General features: G+C 48.1%; 1 protein-coding gene across 2 annotated transcripts in view; it reads left to right on the top strand.

Annotated features, from left to right (window-relative positions):
* Positions 1–14919, top strand: part of XPO5 (exportin 5) — a 149803-nt gene that overhangs the window by 114011 nt on the left and 20873 nt on the right. For both annotated transcript variants that reach the window (XM_033936609.1, XM_033936608.1), the window contains one exon: positions 12027–12163. In XM_033936609.1, the coding sequence (XP_033792500.1) occupies positions 12027–12163 (137 nt within the window). The remainder of the gene's footprint in view (positions 1–12026; positions 12164–14919) is intronic.

The raw sequence follows: 14919 nt of genomic DNA, 5'->3' as shown, positions 1-14919 counted from the left end.
AGTACCTCGTACCTTAACCAAAGTGATGGTGGTCATGGCAGCTCACTTGAGGAAGATGGTGCTGCAAGTATACCTTAACTTGGAACAATTGTCTAATCAGAGCCCCCTTGTTGGCCAAAGAGTTAGAGCACAGTGAATCAGGTGGTCCAAGTCCCGGAAGGCCTGGGTTGGATTGCGAATTACAGGAAAAATAATATGATCCTGACACAGTCCCTGGAATATCTAGGGGAATTAACATAGAAACATAGAAAGTTGATGGCAGATAAGGGCTATAGCCCATCAAGTCTGCCCACACCATTTACCCACCCTCTTAAGTCTACTGACCCCCTAAAGTACAATTGTAATTATACTGTCACTCTACTGACCCGCTCATTCAAGTCCTAGTGACCCTATCCCTTGGCATGACCTCATTAGGGATCCCACATAGGTATCCCATTTGTTCTTGAAGTCTGGGATGCTGCGTGCCTCGACCACCTGTACTGGAAGCTTGTTCCAATGCTCAATCACTCTCTCCGTGAAGAAGTACTTCCTGGCGTCTCCACAAAACTTCCCTCCCTTGAGTTTGAGCGGATGTCCTCTTGTGATCGAGGGTCCCTTGAGAAGAAAGATATCATCTTCCACCTCGACCCGTCCCGTGATGTACTTAAATGTCTCAATCATGTCTCCCCTCTCCCTACGCTCTTCAAGAGTGTAGAGCTGCAATTTGCTCAGTCTTTCTTCGTACGGGAGACCCTTTAGCCCCGAGACCAACCTGGTGGCCATCCGCTGAACCGATTCAATTCTGAGCACATCCTTACGGTAATGTGGCCTCCAGAATTGCACACAGTATTCCAGATGAGGTCTCACCATGGCTCTGTACAATGGCATCATGACTTCAGGTTTCCTGTTGACGAAGCTTCTCTTGATACAACCTATCATCTGCCGTGCTTTAGATGAAGCCTTCTCCACTTGAGTGGCTGCTTTCATGTCAGCCCTGATGATTACTCCTAAGTCTCGTTCTTCCGTAGTCCTGGTTAAAGTTTCTCCATTCAGGGTGTAGGTTCTGCAAGGATTTCCGTTACCGAGATGCATGACCTTACATTTCTTGGCGTTGAAGCCCAGCTGCCAGATCAAGGACCATCTTTCTAAAGTACGCAGGTCTTGCTCCATAGCATCCTGTAGATTATAGCCGTTTACTATATTGCATAGTTTGGCGTCATCAGCGAATAAGGTTACCTTGCCTTGAAGCCCTTGAGTCAGATCCCCAATGAATATGTTGAAGAGGAGTGGGCCCAGGACTGAACCCTGTGGCACTCCGCTAGTCACCTCTGACATTTTAGAGAAGGTACCGTTAACCACCACCCTCTGAAGTCTGCCACTAAGCCAATCTTTAACCCATGCAGTTAGAGTCTCTCCTAATCCCATCGATTTCATCTTGTTCAGCAGCCTGCGGTGTGGGACGCTGTCAAACGCTTTGCTGAAGTCCAGGTACACGACGTCCAAGGACTCTCTTGAGTCCAGTCTTCCTGTTACCCAGTCAAAGAAGCTGATTAGATTGGACTGGCATGACCTACCCTTGGTGAATCCATGTTGGCTGGGATCCCGGAGATTTCCCTCGTTCAGGATCGTATCTAATTTATATTTAATTAGTGTTTCCATGAGTTTGCACACTATTGAGGTGAGGCTTACCGGTCTATAGTTCGCAGCCTCAGCCTTGCAACCCTTTTTATGTAGAGGAACGACGTTGGCTGTTTTCCAGTCCAACGGAACTATCCCCGTACTTAGTGAGAGATTGAAGAGCACTGCCAACGGTTCCGCCAGAACATCTCTCAATTCTCTGAGCACTCTTGGGTGTAAATTGTCCGGTCCCATGGCCTTGTTTACCTTTAGCCTTGCCAGTTCGTTGTAGACGTCCCCAGGTGTGAACTCAAAATTCTGAAACGGGTCATCCATGTCTTGTTTTATCATCAACTGTGGTCCGTGTCCCGGTGCTTCGAAGGTGAAGACTGAGCAGAAATATTCATTTAGTAGTTCTGCTTTTTCAGAATCCGCCATCGCGTAGTTTCTGTCCGATTGTCTAAGGCGTACTATACCATCTGTGTTCCTTTTCCTATCACTGATATACCTAAAGAAGGATTTGTCCCCTTTTTTAATGTTTTTTGCCAGAGTTTCTTCCACTCGAAGTTTGGCCTCCCTAACTGCTGTTTTGACCGATGCAGATCTGGTCTTATATTCTACTTTAGTTTCTCTTCTCTGCGTACGTTTGTAGGAAAGAAATGCTTTTTTCTTCTCCTTAATGAGGTGCGAGATCTCTTCAGTGAACCATTGGGGTTTGTTGTTTCTTTGTCTTTTATCTACTGATTTTATGTAGCGATTAGTTGCTTCGTGTATAGATGATTTCAGGTATGACCACATAGTTTCCACATTGCCGGTCTCTGCTTGGTCCTGCAGCGTCTGATGAACGAAATCTCCCATGCGTGCGAAGTCGGTGCCCCGGAATTTGAGCACCTTTGTTTTTGTAATTGATTTAGGGGATCCTTTCCCAAGGTTGAACCATACCATGTTATGGTCGCTGGAGGCTAGCGTATCTCCTACCGAGACCTCTGAGACGCTTTCCCCGTTGGTGAGTACCAGGTCTAGGATCGCCTGGTCCCTAGTGGGCTCCGTTACCATCTGTCTGAGATGTACTCCTTTTATGGAGGTCAAAAGCCTCCTGCTGCTGCTGGTTGTTGCTGAAAATGTGTTCCAGTCTGCATCAGGCATGTTGAAGTCTCCTAGCAGTACAGTGTCGCCCCGTAGAGTTATATTCTCTATGTCTTCAATTAATTCTGCGTCCATGTCTTCCGGTTGTCTTGGAGGTCTGTATACGACACCAAGATACAGGCATTTTTTGCCACCTCTTGCCAGGTTTACCCAGAGGGACTCCCCGGTATACTTGACATCAGTGATCCTGGTGGTTTTGATGTCCTCTTTAATGTATAGTGCTACCCCTCCACCTAACGTGCCCTCTCTGTCCTGACGAAGTAGATTGTACCCCGGTATAGCCATATCCCACCCATGTGCGTCCGTGAACCAAGTCTCGGATATTGCCACCACGTCCAGGTTGGCATCCCTAATTTCAGTTTCCAGTTCTAGAATTTTATTGCCTAAACTGTGTGCATTAACATACATGGCCCTCCACACTTTGTGTTTGTTGAGTCCCTGTAAGGCTATTCCTGACTGAGTCTGTGTGGCTCCTAGAGAACTGTTTGCAAATTGGGTCCTTACCTCGGAAACAGAGTGTCGACTTGTCCCATCAGGATAGTTCCTTTCCACACCAGTATATGAGTAGGTTCCCTCCCCCAACTTACCTAGTTTAAAGCCCTGCGAAGCAGGCGGGCTAGTCGGTGTCCGAAGATGTTCTTACCTCTGCTGGTCAAATGGCGTCCGTCTGGTCCCTGTAGTCCCTGCAGTGCCTCTCTATGATCCAGGAATCCGAAGTTCATATCTCGACACCATCCTTGTAGCCATTCGTTCGTTCTCCGGATGCATTCATCTCTGGCTCTTCCCTTGCCTCTAACTGGGAGGATTGATGAGAAGACCACCTGCGCACTTGTCTGCTTCAGCCTCTCACCCAAGGCTCCGAAGTCTCTGGTGATGGTCTCCGGGGTGTTCCTGGCAGTGTCATTCGTACCTATATGGATAAGAAGCATAGGAAAATGGTCATGAGGTGTAAGTAGTTTACCCAGGCTGGTGGTGACGTCCCGTATTTTGGCTCCAGGCAGACAGCAAACCTCTCTTGAGTGTGCATCCGGTCTGCAGATTGGTCCCTCGGTGCCCCTCAGCATGGAGTCCCCAATGACTATAACTCTGCGCTTCTTCCGCTGTGGAGGGGGAAGTCGGTCAGCAGATGGGGTTGCGTGTTGGGCCTGCTCCTGTTTTTCGAGTTCTTCGTGCTGGGCCTGCTCCTGTACCTTGTCAGCAGCTTCTTCCTGAAGAATCTGGAATCTATTCTTCAGGACGAGTTGAGGGGTTGATGTAGGGTTGGCCTGTTAGGAAGAAAAAGAAGAGGATGAAGAGATTGAAAAGGGGGGGGGGGGGATCTTCTATGTTTACCTGTGGAAGAGGTCACTAACTGCCAGGTGTCATTGCCGCCAGCCATTTCCTGTATCCCAAATGTTGGCTTCAAAGCTGATGATTTGGGTGTCTCGAGAATGGACTTGTCGTGGGTCTGCTCTGTAATTTGGGACAACTCCTGAATGACTCCGTCGATGTAGGCTTCATCCTCTCGGATGCTTCTCAGGCGAACCACCTCCTCCCTGAGACTCCACAGTTCCTGCATGAGGGCTCCATCCAGCTGAGCAGCCTCCTCTGTCTGCGTGGAGACTGTAGTGTAGTGCCGGGGGGTGGATTCGGTCTGCACGGAGACCTCTGTCCACCGTCCTGAGTCCTCCTCCCTTCGTACACCGTCCGTGATCTCCTCCAGGGTCCCCATGGTGGCTGGAATGCTGGATTTGATTGTAGCCTTGGCGCTTCTAGTCCTCCCTGCCATTTCCAAGTTGTGAATTAGGTCTGCCTGTTAGTAATTAGAAAAGGAAAAAGAGAGTTAGAAAAAATCTTACTGAGAGCTAGTGCGAGATTATGAAAGATTTGGTTGTCTGAGAGAATAAGAAGTTAAGAGCTGAGAGTATCTGAAAGGGTTGGCTGAGTGTGAGTTAGCTCGGCGTGCAGCTAGCTGAAAGAATAGGGAGAGAAGAGAAGAATGGGAACAGAAGAAAAAGGTTTTGTTTTTTTTTTGTTTTGTTTTTTAGTTAGAAGTTTAGGATTCGCTGCTGGGCTGCCTGGGCTCCTTCCAAGGCTCCTTCGTAAAGGTGCTCTCGCTAAGGCGAGTGCCTTTGCCGCTCGCCTTCGCTGCGTGCCGAACGGCCGCGCGCCGTTGGCACCACCCCTCTTAAGGGGGAGTCCGGGCGCTTGGTGTCACGGCTGGTGACGCGGGTGGGCGGAGCTAACTCTCGCCGCTACCCGCTCCTCACCGCCGCTCTTCTCCTCTCCCGGCTACCAAGAAGCTGCTGCTTCTTTCTTCTGCCACGCGGCTGCTGTGGCTTCCTTCTCGCCGGCTCCCTTCTCTTAAGGGCATGGCAACTGGTTGAGTTTATCTTCCAGAGGCATACAGACAGAAACTGTGCTCTCGCATTTCTTGTCTTCTGGACAAAGCACCTCCATCTGCAAGAGACTGTCTCCAGGTCCTGGGGTCCTTGGCAGCCTCCATAGATGGGCAAGAGCGCATATGTGACTTCAACAGCACGTGTTGCTCTCTTGCTGGGCTCCACAGATGGAAACATTGTACATAGCTCTTCCTTGGACTCTTGAGGCCTGGGCCAGCAAGAATGAGTGGTCATCCCACAGTCCTCCAGGGGCATGTCACTGCAGATTGCATCTTGGGTGGTTGTGACGACAGATGCCACTTTCTATGGCTGAGGAGCCTATTACACCTGTCGTCCCATTCAGAGGCGTTAGATGCCCTATCAAAAGATATAGTCAATCAACTGATTGGAACTGTGGGCCATTTGCTTGACTCTGCTGAAATTTCAAATGACTCTGGAGGGACAATGCGACAGTGGTGGCATATGTCAATCGCCAGGGAGGAACCAAGAGTGCTTCTCTGGCTCAGGAAGCCCGCTTGCTCTTTCTCTGGGTGGAGCATTTCTTCAGGTCCTTTCAGCAGTGCATGTGGCTGGAGTTGACAATGTTCAAGCAGACTTCCTCAGCAGACAGACCTTGGATCCAGGTGAATGGGCGATGTCCTTGTCAGCATTTCAGGCCATTGTGCGACGCTGTTGTTGGCCCCACTTCGACCTAATGGCAAAGAACTCGAAAGCCATCCAATTCTTCAGTCGAAGATCCGAGCCCGGAAGTGAGGACCTAGATGCTCCGGTACAGCTGTACCACAGGGAGTTCTACTTTGTTTTTCCTCCCTGGCCCATGTTAGGTTCGGTCTTATGCTGGATTGCGACTCAGCAGGGAAAGGTCATTCTGGTGGCTCCAGATTGGCCTCGCAGACTGTGGTACACAGATCTGATGGCGTCTTCGCGTAGGTCATGGCCTCCAGCTGCAGGCTCTTCCAGACCTTCTCTCTCGGGGTCCAGTCTGTATGGAGGATCCCGATCGCTTTGCTCTTATGGCATGGTTATTGAGCACGAAGCATTAGAGTGCAAAAGATATTCTGATGCAGTCATTTCTACTCTTCTAAAATCTAAGAAGTCTGCCTATGCTAAGACGTGGAAGATTTTCCAACATTAGTATGACCAGGCCAGCGTGGATCTGTACCAGTTTCAGTGGTGCTAGCCTTTCTCCAGGTGGGCCTCGATAAGGGCTTCACCATAGCTTCCCTTCGGGTCCAAGTTGCTGGGTTTTTTTGTTTCAGAGCCAAGGACCTTAGTCCTTTGCTTGCATCTCACCCTGACGTGGTCAGATTTTTTAAAGCTGCTCTTTGCATTAGACCTCCAGTCAAACTGCTGTTCCCGTTGTGGGACCTTAACTTGGTTTTGTCTGACCACACCAAAGCTCCATTTGAATCTCTGAAAGATACTTCTCATCTTGGACCTGACACTATAGTCAGTTTTTCTGGTCGCCCTTACTTCAGTGAGATATGTTTCGGAACTCCAGGCTCTGTCTTGTAGAGAACCTTTCCTGAGGATCTCTGAGACAGAGATATCTCTCCGCACAGTTCCTTAATTTCTGCCGAAGGTGGTGTCTGTATTCCATGTTAATCAGGTAGTGCATTTGTCTGTTTTTCAGCCTACTGGTTCTAAGAAACAGGACCGCATTTTGCAGAAATTGGATGTCCGCAGATATCGCTATTTAGAGGTCACTATTGAGTTTAGCCATGACCTTTTTGTGCTGCCTCATTCTTTTAAGCAGGGCACTCCCACATCCACGGCTACTATTTCCAGATGGATCTGTAGGGCTGTTTTGTCAGCCTACTTTCTTTGTGATAGTCACAATACATGGAAGGGTTCTTGCTTGTCGCATATACAAATCAATCCCCCTCTTTGAATAAGAAGTCAGTTCTTTACACTCTGTACACCTAGAATTTCAAATTTGCCAAGAGAAGTTCAGATGGATACAACATCTTTCAATTGCCTACTAGTCCTCCTAAATAATGTGAAACAGCTCTTCCTTCCCCACCCCTCCCATCCCTATGTTACCATCCCATCCCTATGTTACCTATGTTCATTTCAGTCTCCAAGTTGTGAGCTTTCTGGAATGCCCTTCATTTCAGGATTGCCTTCGCAATCAAGTAGTACCTATTAGAGAATGACTTAGGGAAAAAATTTGTGCCCGTCACCACCCCGTCCCTGTCACCGCCCCATCCCCGCAATCACTGTCTCTGCCCCATCCCCGCGACTACTATCCCTGCAGCATCAATACAAGCCTCAGTACTGCAATATTTAGCTTATTCCTTCCTTGTAAATCAAAGTTCTGGCTGCTGAACTAGAGAAAGAGATGTTCAGCTGGCAGGGCTTTGTTTATAAATTTTTATCAACACAACTAATATACTACTTTAACTTAAAGCAAAAAAGAAATAAATAAATAGAAATATTTTTTTTTTCTACCTTTGTCTGGTTTCAGCTTTCCTCATCTTATCATTCAATTTCTTCCATCCATTGTCTTGTCTTCTCTCAGCGTCTTCCATCTGCTCTGTTACTGTGCCTCTCCCTTCACCCCCCCAATTGGTCTGCATCCATCTTCTTCCCTCCGCTCCCCCATAGTCTGGCATCTCTGTCTTCTTCCCTTCCAGCGTCTTCTCCCCACTCTCTGTTCCCCATTTCCCTTCAGCGTCTTCTCCCAACTCTGTCTTCCCCGTTTCTCCCCTTCAGCGTCTTCTCCCCACTCTGCCTTCCTCATTTTTTCCATTCAGTGTCTTCTTCCCACCACCACCCTTCCCTCTCTCCACCTCACCACCCTTCAGCACCCCTTGCGTGGCCCGAGAATCTCCCTCCCTCTCCCTTACCTTTGTGGCGCGATAGTAAAGTAATTTGCTCAAAGCCAGCCAAGCCTGCCTGCAGTCGCGTGTGTGTGAGCAGAAGCTTCTTCTCTGATGCAAACGGAAGTTGCATCAGAGGAAAAGCTTCCACCCACACACACACGACTGCAGGCAGGCTCTGCCGGCTTTGAGCAAGTTATTTTACTAATGCCACAACACGCCACGAAAGTAAGGGAGAGGGAGGGAGATAGATTTGGTAGGTAGGAAGGAGGGAGGGGGCCGCACGCGATCGGTGACCTTGCATGTTCCCTCTCATAGCTGCGGGGACAAGGCGATTCATCACTCCATGGGGCGGTGGATGGCCTTGTCCCCGAGCACTTTTTCCCCTCCACCGTTTCGGCGGGTTACCCGCGGCTAGCCGCAGGTAACAGCCACCATGTCATTCTCTAGTACCTATTCGAACAGACAATCAAGTAGTGATGTGCTATGTCAACAAACAGGAGGGAACAGGATCTCGCCTCCTAAGTCAAGAAGTGATACAGATCTGGTTCTGGGCAATTCCCTGCAACGTATTTGTAAAAACATTTTATCTAGTAGGAAAACAAAACATTCTAGTCAAGCTGAGAAAATTCCTACAGCCTCACGAATGATCCATCAACTCAACTACTTTACTTCTGAAATTTCAGTCAAACCAAGAATAATGTTAGGGGAAAGAAAATATTAAGATCAAAAGATGAATATATAAAAAAATAGAATTCAGTGATCCCTGTTTTGAAATGTTGTATAATCACATAATCTGTGGTTGAAACGGTGACATACGCTCAGAGTTGGGTAATCTTCTCATGCCCAAGAAAGGCTCAGAAGATTGGAGGCCTATTCTGGATATGCAGCTCGTGAATGTAGCTTTCAAATGGAGGCCGTACATTCAGTTGTTGCAGCAGTGGCCCCAGGAGAGTTTCTTACCTCTCTGGATCTCATGGAAGCATTTTGCACATTTCCTTTATTCCGGCCCACCGCAACTTTTTTCAGTTTCATGTTCTTGGACAGCTGCCAATTCTCAGGTCTGGCGACAGCACCCCGGACCTTCACCAAGGTGATGGTTGTAGTGTTGGCTTACATGCGAAAAATGGGTCTCCAGGTTCACCCTTACTTGAGGTGCTGGAGGACTTGGGCTGGATTGCTAACTACAGGAAGAGCCATCTGACACACCCGCAATCGCTGGAATACCTGGGAGTTCTCTTTGACTCAGCTGCGGGCTGAGTCTATCTTAAAATGCCTACTGGCAGACACTGACAGCTCCGTCGGCATGGGATTATCTTCAATTTCTGGGATTCATGGTTGCCACAGTGGATGTGGTTCCATGGGCGAAGGTGCACATGCGTCCTCTTCTGTATGCTTTGCTCTCTCACTGGGCTCTGCATAGGGATGCTTTGCCAGCCTGTCTGCCTTAGACTCTGGAAGTTAGAGCAAGCATGGATTGGTGACTTCTACCGTAATCGCTCCATGGGGGTGTACCACTACACATTGCTTTCTAGATCGTGGTGATGTCAGATGCCAGCCTTTGAGGCTGGGGAGCCCTTTGTAATCATTCTCCTGCTCAAGTTAGTTGGACATACTCTCAGCGAAAATGGTCACTCAACCAGTTGAAGCTCAGAGCCATTTGGCTAGCTCTGAGGAGATTGCAGAAAACTGGAGGGCCAAGCAGTCAAGGTCTTCTTTGGTAATGCAACGGCAGTAGTCTATGTCAATTGCCAGGGAGGAACCAAGAGCACTCCTCTGGTTCAAGAAGCCCGCCATTGTCTCAGCTTACATTCTTACAGGGAAACAGTCCCCTGTTTCCGTCAAGGTGCTTTCTACCAGGAGTGTGGCTTCCTTGTGGGCCGAAGCTAGATCTTCTGAGGAGATTTGCAAAGCAACAACATTGTCTTCTCTTCACACATTTGCGAAGTTCTACAGAGTAGATGTGGTGGCAAGACTCCACCTTTGAGTCCTTGGTCTAAAGGGTCGGCATAGCAAGCCCACCCTAGCTTTTTGGGGGACTGCTTTTGTACGTCCCTACTGTCTAGAATGTCTCACCTATTGAACTGGAAAAAGAGATTATGTACTTACCCTGGTAAGCTCTTTTCCAGTAGATAAGTGAGGCATTCTAGACTCCCGCCTAATCCTTCCTGCGCCTGCTTACACTTTTCAGTCTGTTTATGTTTCTTCAAGCTGATTCTTGGGTGTCTATCAGCCCTTGAGGGCTGGGAAGAATTTGTATATATGTTTCAATTTATTGGGGAGTGGTTTCTAAGCCTTTGTTGGCGGTTACTGGTACTGTTTACTTACTGTTTGTGCAGAACAATTTATTTAAGCCTGTTGCTACAGGTGCCTCTACTTCATGTGTATTGGGTGGTTCTATGTGCTTGGGTACTAACTGAAGGTGGAGCTAGAAAGCCCAGTGAAGTACAACAGATACAGAATGAAAAATCCGGAATAGATTCCTCCTGCAGTAGCTATGAGGAAATAACCCTACTGTTTAGAATGTCTCACCTATCAACTAGGGTAAGTACTTAATCTCTCTTTCATGAGATTGATTTACATATACTGCCTCCTTGGTATGCAAATATCTCATTCATATTCATTGTAGATATTCTGAAAACCTCTGACAGGCTTGGGTTCCTCCCGGACATGTTTGGGAACCCCTGACCTAGGGACTGATCATACTACTCTGAAGTCTAGGAAAAAGCCCAGGAACCATCTACTCTTCCAACTCATCAAACTAGTATTCCTCCACTTTGAAGTTGGCCTTGAAATGTTTTGGCACAGAGTATCAGGCATTAGAACTAAGGCACTATTGGGATCAGTAAACCCCATGTCTTTGAGAAAGTATAACAGCTTATGACGTTGATTATGCCTTTATGAAATGAAGTTTCTAAGTTTTTATTAATAATTTGCTATACCGACCATCAACATGTATCTGGTCGGTTTACAATATTAAAAAATAGAGATTTAAAAAATATAAATTGGTGGGGTGGGGGGGCTGGTTAAAAGCAAATCAGTACGAAGACATTGACATAGATACAAGAGGAGTTTGGGAAAGGGGAAGGTGATAATTACATCATAAAAATAAAATACATTTATTATGCCTTCCAAACTTGTGCTGTTATGAAATTATGTTCTGGTGAAGTTATTGCAGCTGCTCCCAAGCCCATCTCAACCTCTTTTACAGAAATGGTGGCAACTCTTAGCCCAGTAACCTTGGCAATAGCTATGGCAGCAAGTTGCCCTAGTTTGAGGAGTTCTAAACAGATAACTAGAAGCGATACGAGTACCCTCATAATAGTTTTCCATATATCTTATCCCTGGACTGGTCATTCTACTGTATACTATTTAAAACTATAAACGGAGACAGCCCAATCTACCTAAACAACCGCCTCATCCAAACTACCTCTACCAAGCATAGAAAAACACACACCCTATTCACTTACCCCCCAATCAAAGAAGTAAAACGGAAAAAACTATACGACGGCCTACTAGCCACTCAAGCAGCAAAAATAGATAACCAAATCTCCAACCTATTGATAACAACCCCAGACTACAAGATGTTCAGAAAGGAAATAAAAACTATACTCTTCAAGAAATCCCTGAATAAAGCTTAATACCACAAATACCTCCTTCTTACCATCCCCTCCCTAACCCCTGATCCTACTTAACCCTCTCTTGGAAACTATCTCTGATCTAACTTTGTAACCCAACTTCCTTAACTCTTTTGTAATCCGCTTTGAACCGAAAGGTAATGGCGGAATTGAAATCTGTAATGTAATGTAACTCTAATACATGAAAGTTTAAACCTAACATGCTTTATCAAGTTTCCTTAAACCACCTTCTGATATGTATCTATGATCATTCTCCAGGGCGGTCTTGATGAACGCCTTTAGCACCTTTCAGTCTTACAGTGATCATCACCTGACTTCAACTCATTAAATATTTTTTCTTCCTCTTGGTGCTTTATTCCTCTTTCAGATGCACTGGGAGCACAAGTAAGCTTGCTTGTTGGTTTCATTACATTTCTCTTCTGATGTCTATTGTCTGATTACAGTTTCCACATACTGGGGAATGCGGGGCCTTCTATGCAGCAAGATTTCTACACCATCACTAGCCTGGCGGATCAGCTGCTCAACTCCTCCTTCATCAGCCTGAACAACATCCCAGACTATAGGCTGCGCCCCATGCTACATATCCTTGCTGTTAAAGAATTCTACTCTCATAGCAGAGGATATTTTAGATTTTATTGGTTTTGCGATATGGAAAATGATGGGAGATTTGTCATTTGAAAATTTGTGCTGCGATTTTCTGTGGTTCAATCATTTTTCTCCTTTAATAGGAAATTGGCAGTAGAAGGAGTATGTGCAGTGTTGATTAGATGAATTAAAGGGTTAACATTGGATTTCTGGACATGTTAGGACATTTGTTGAATCAGGAGAGCAATATGTAAGTGGGTGAGATATTGAACAGTGGTTAAAGAATCTTAAGGAGTGGATAAGGTTACTCCTTAAAGCAATTAGTAGGAAAAAAGAAGCCGGCTCTCTGGTTTAAATATTCATTTAAAGAGCTAAAAAGGTTTAGGGAAGTTAGTCTTTGATGGAAGAGTTGCTTAGTAGAGGTTAGGGAGATTTGGAAGGAATGTACTACAAAGCAAAAGTAGCTATTGCATCAATCTAAACGAGAGTATTTTTTTATTTATTTTATTTTATTCATTTTCTATCCCTTTTACTCAAAGAACTCAGAACGGGTTACAGGATAGACATACATATACTATACAGCTAACAGGTTATGATTTTCCATAATTACAGTACATGTTTACAATGCAAGTTTTTTATCATAACTTGACACATACTAGGGGTTTTAATACTAATATACAGTTTACAGGTTACAATTTGCCATAGTGCAAAACTGATCAATACAAGTTTTTTCCTAATGTGACACATACCGGGATCTGGTACCAATATATATTTCTTTGTAATCCATGGGTCACGGACAGGGGAGTTACGTGAAGAGGTATGTTTTTATTGCTTTCCTAAAGTTGAGGAGTCCTTCAAGGAATCTAATCTACGGAGGCAGTCGATTCCAGTGGCTTTGCATGACGTGGGAGTAGGAATGTCGTTTTAATGGGAAAATAGAGCATATATCAGTAACAGACAAAGTTGATTTTGCTAAGGGAATTGGTAGGTGGATATTCAAAAAGAGGTGAAGTGGATAAGTGGTTACATTGTGAAGATTTTGCGGGTTTATATTAAACTAAACTAAACCTTAGGTTTGTTTACCACAGCTTCTCCACAATCGTAGGGAAGGTGGTTCAGGTTTGGGAATTATTGAAGGAAGATAATGTAATAGAAGAGATGAGCATGGACCTTTGTTAGAGGAGAAGCAGGAGTCAGATGGCTTATTGGAGAGTAGTTTAGTAAAAATAAGGGTGGAGTAAAAGAAAGGACTGTTTGAGTCTGTGGATGAGAAACAAGTACCGTATTTTCACGCAAATAACGCGCACCCGTATAAAACGCGCACACGGGTATAGCGCGCAGAAATCACGATGATATGTACAAAAACTTTGGTATACCGCGCTCACGGGTATACCGCGCATGCTGCCCGACGCTCCTTTCGCCCGCCCTGACTTTCCGTGCGCTGTCCCGACTCTCCGTTCACCCCCCCTGACTTCCGTGCACTGTCCCCCCTTGAAGGTCTGTCCCCATCCTGAAAGCCTGATGCCCCCCCCGACGTCCGATACATCCCTCCCCCCCGAAGGACCGCCGACTCCCCAACAATATCGGGCCAGGAGGGAGCCCAAATCCTCCTGGCCACGGCGACCCCCTAACCCCACCCCGCACTACATTACGGGCAGGAGGGATCCCAGGCCCTCCTGCCCTCGACGCAAACCCCCCCCCCCCCAACGACCGCCCCCCCCCAAGAACCTCCGACCGCCCCCCAGCCGACCCGCGACCCCCACGACCCCCCCACCCCCCTTCCCCGTACCTTTGGTAGTTGGGCCAGAAGGGAGCCCAAACCCTCCTGGCCACGGCGATCCCCTAACCCCACCCCGCACTACATTACGGGCAGGAGGGATCCCAGGCCCTCCTGCCCTCGACGCAAACCCCCCTCCCCCCCAACGACCGCCCCCCCCAAGAACCTCCGACCGCCCCCCCAGCCGACCCGCGACCCCCCTGGCGACCCCCACGACCCCCCCACCCCCCTTCCCCGTACCTTTGGTAGTTGGCCGGACAGACGGGAGCCAAACCCGCCTGTCCGGCAGGCAGCCAACGAAGGAATGAGACCGGATTGGCCCATCCATCCTAAAGCTCCGCCTACTGGTGGGGCCTAAGGCGCGTGGGCCAATCAGAATAGGCCCTGGAGCCTTAGGTCCCACCTGGGGGCGCGGCCTGAGGCACATGGTCGGGTTGGGCCCATGTGCCTCAGGCCGCGCCCCCAGGTGGGACCTAAGGCTCCAGGGCCTATTCTGATTGGCCCACGCGCCTTAGGCCCCACCAGTAGGCGGAGCTTTAGGATGGATGGGCCAATCCGGTCTCATTCCTTCGTTGGCTGCCTGCCGGACAGGCGGGTTTGGCTCCCGTCTGTCCGGCCAACTACCAAAGGTACGGGGAAGGGGGGTGGGGGGGTCGTGGGGGTCGCCAGGGGGATCGCGGGTCGGCTGGGGGGCGGTCGGAGGTTCTTGGGGGGGGGCGGTCGTTGGGGGGGAGGGGGGTTTGCGTCGAGGGCAGGAGGGCCTGGGATCCCTCCTGCCCGTAATGTAGTGCGGGGTGGGGTTAGGGGGTCGCCGTGGCCAGGAGGGTTTGGGCTCCCTTCTGGCCCGATATTGTCGGGAAGTCGGCGGTCCTTCGGGGTGGGGGTGCGAGTGGTCCTGCCGGGGGGGGGGGATGTATCGGACGTCGGGGAGTCGGCCGGGCAAGAGGGCTTGGGCTCCCTCTTGCTCCGATCGT

This window comes from Geotrypetes seraphini, chromosome 3, assembly GCF_902459505.1.
Source record: "Geotrypetes seraphini chromosome 3, aGeoSer1.1, whole genome shotgun sequence".
In the NCBI taxonomy this organism is placed as follows: Eukaryota; Metazoa; Chordata; class Amphibia; order Gymnophiona; family Dermophiidae; genus Geotrypetes; species Geotrypetes seraphini.
The sequence above is the reverse complement of the archived record's forward strand: the minus strand, read 5'-3'. Positions and strand labels throughout refer to the sequence as shown.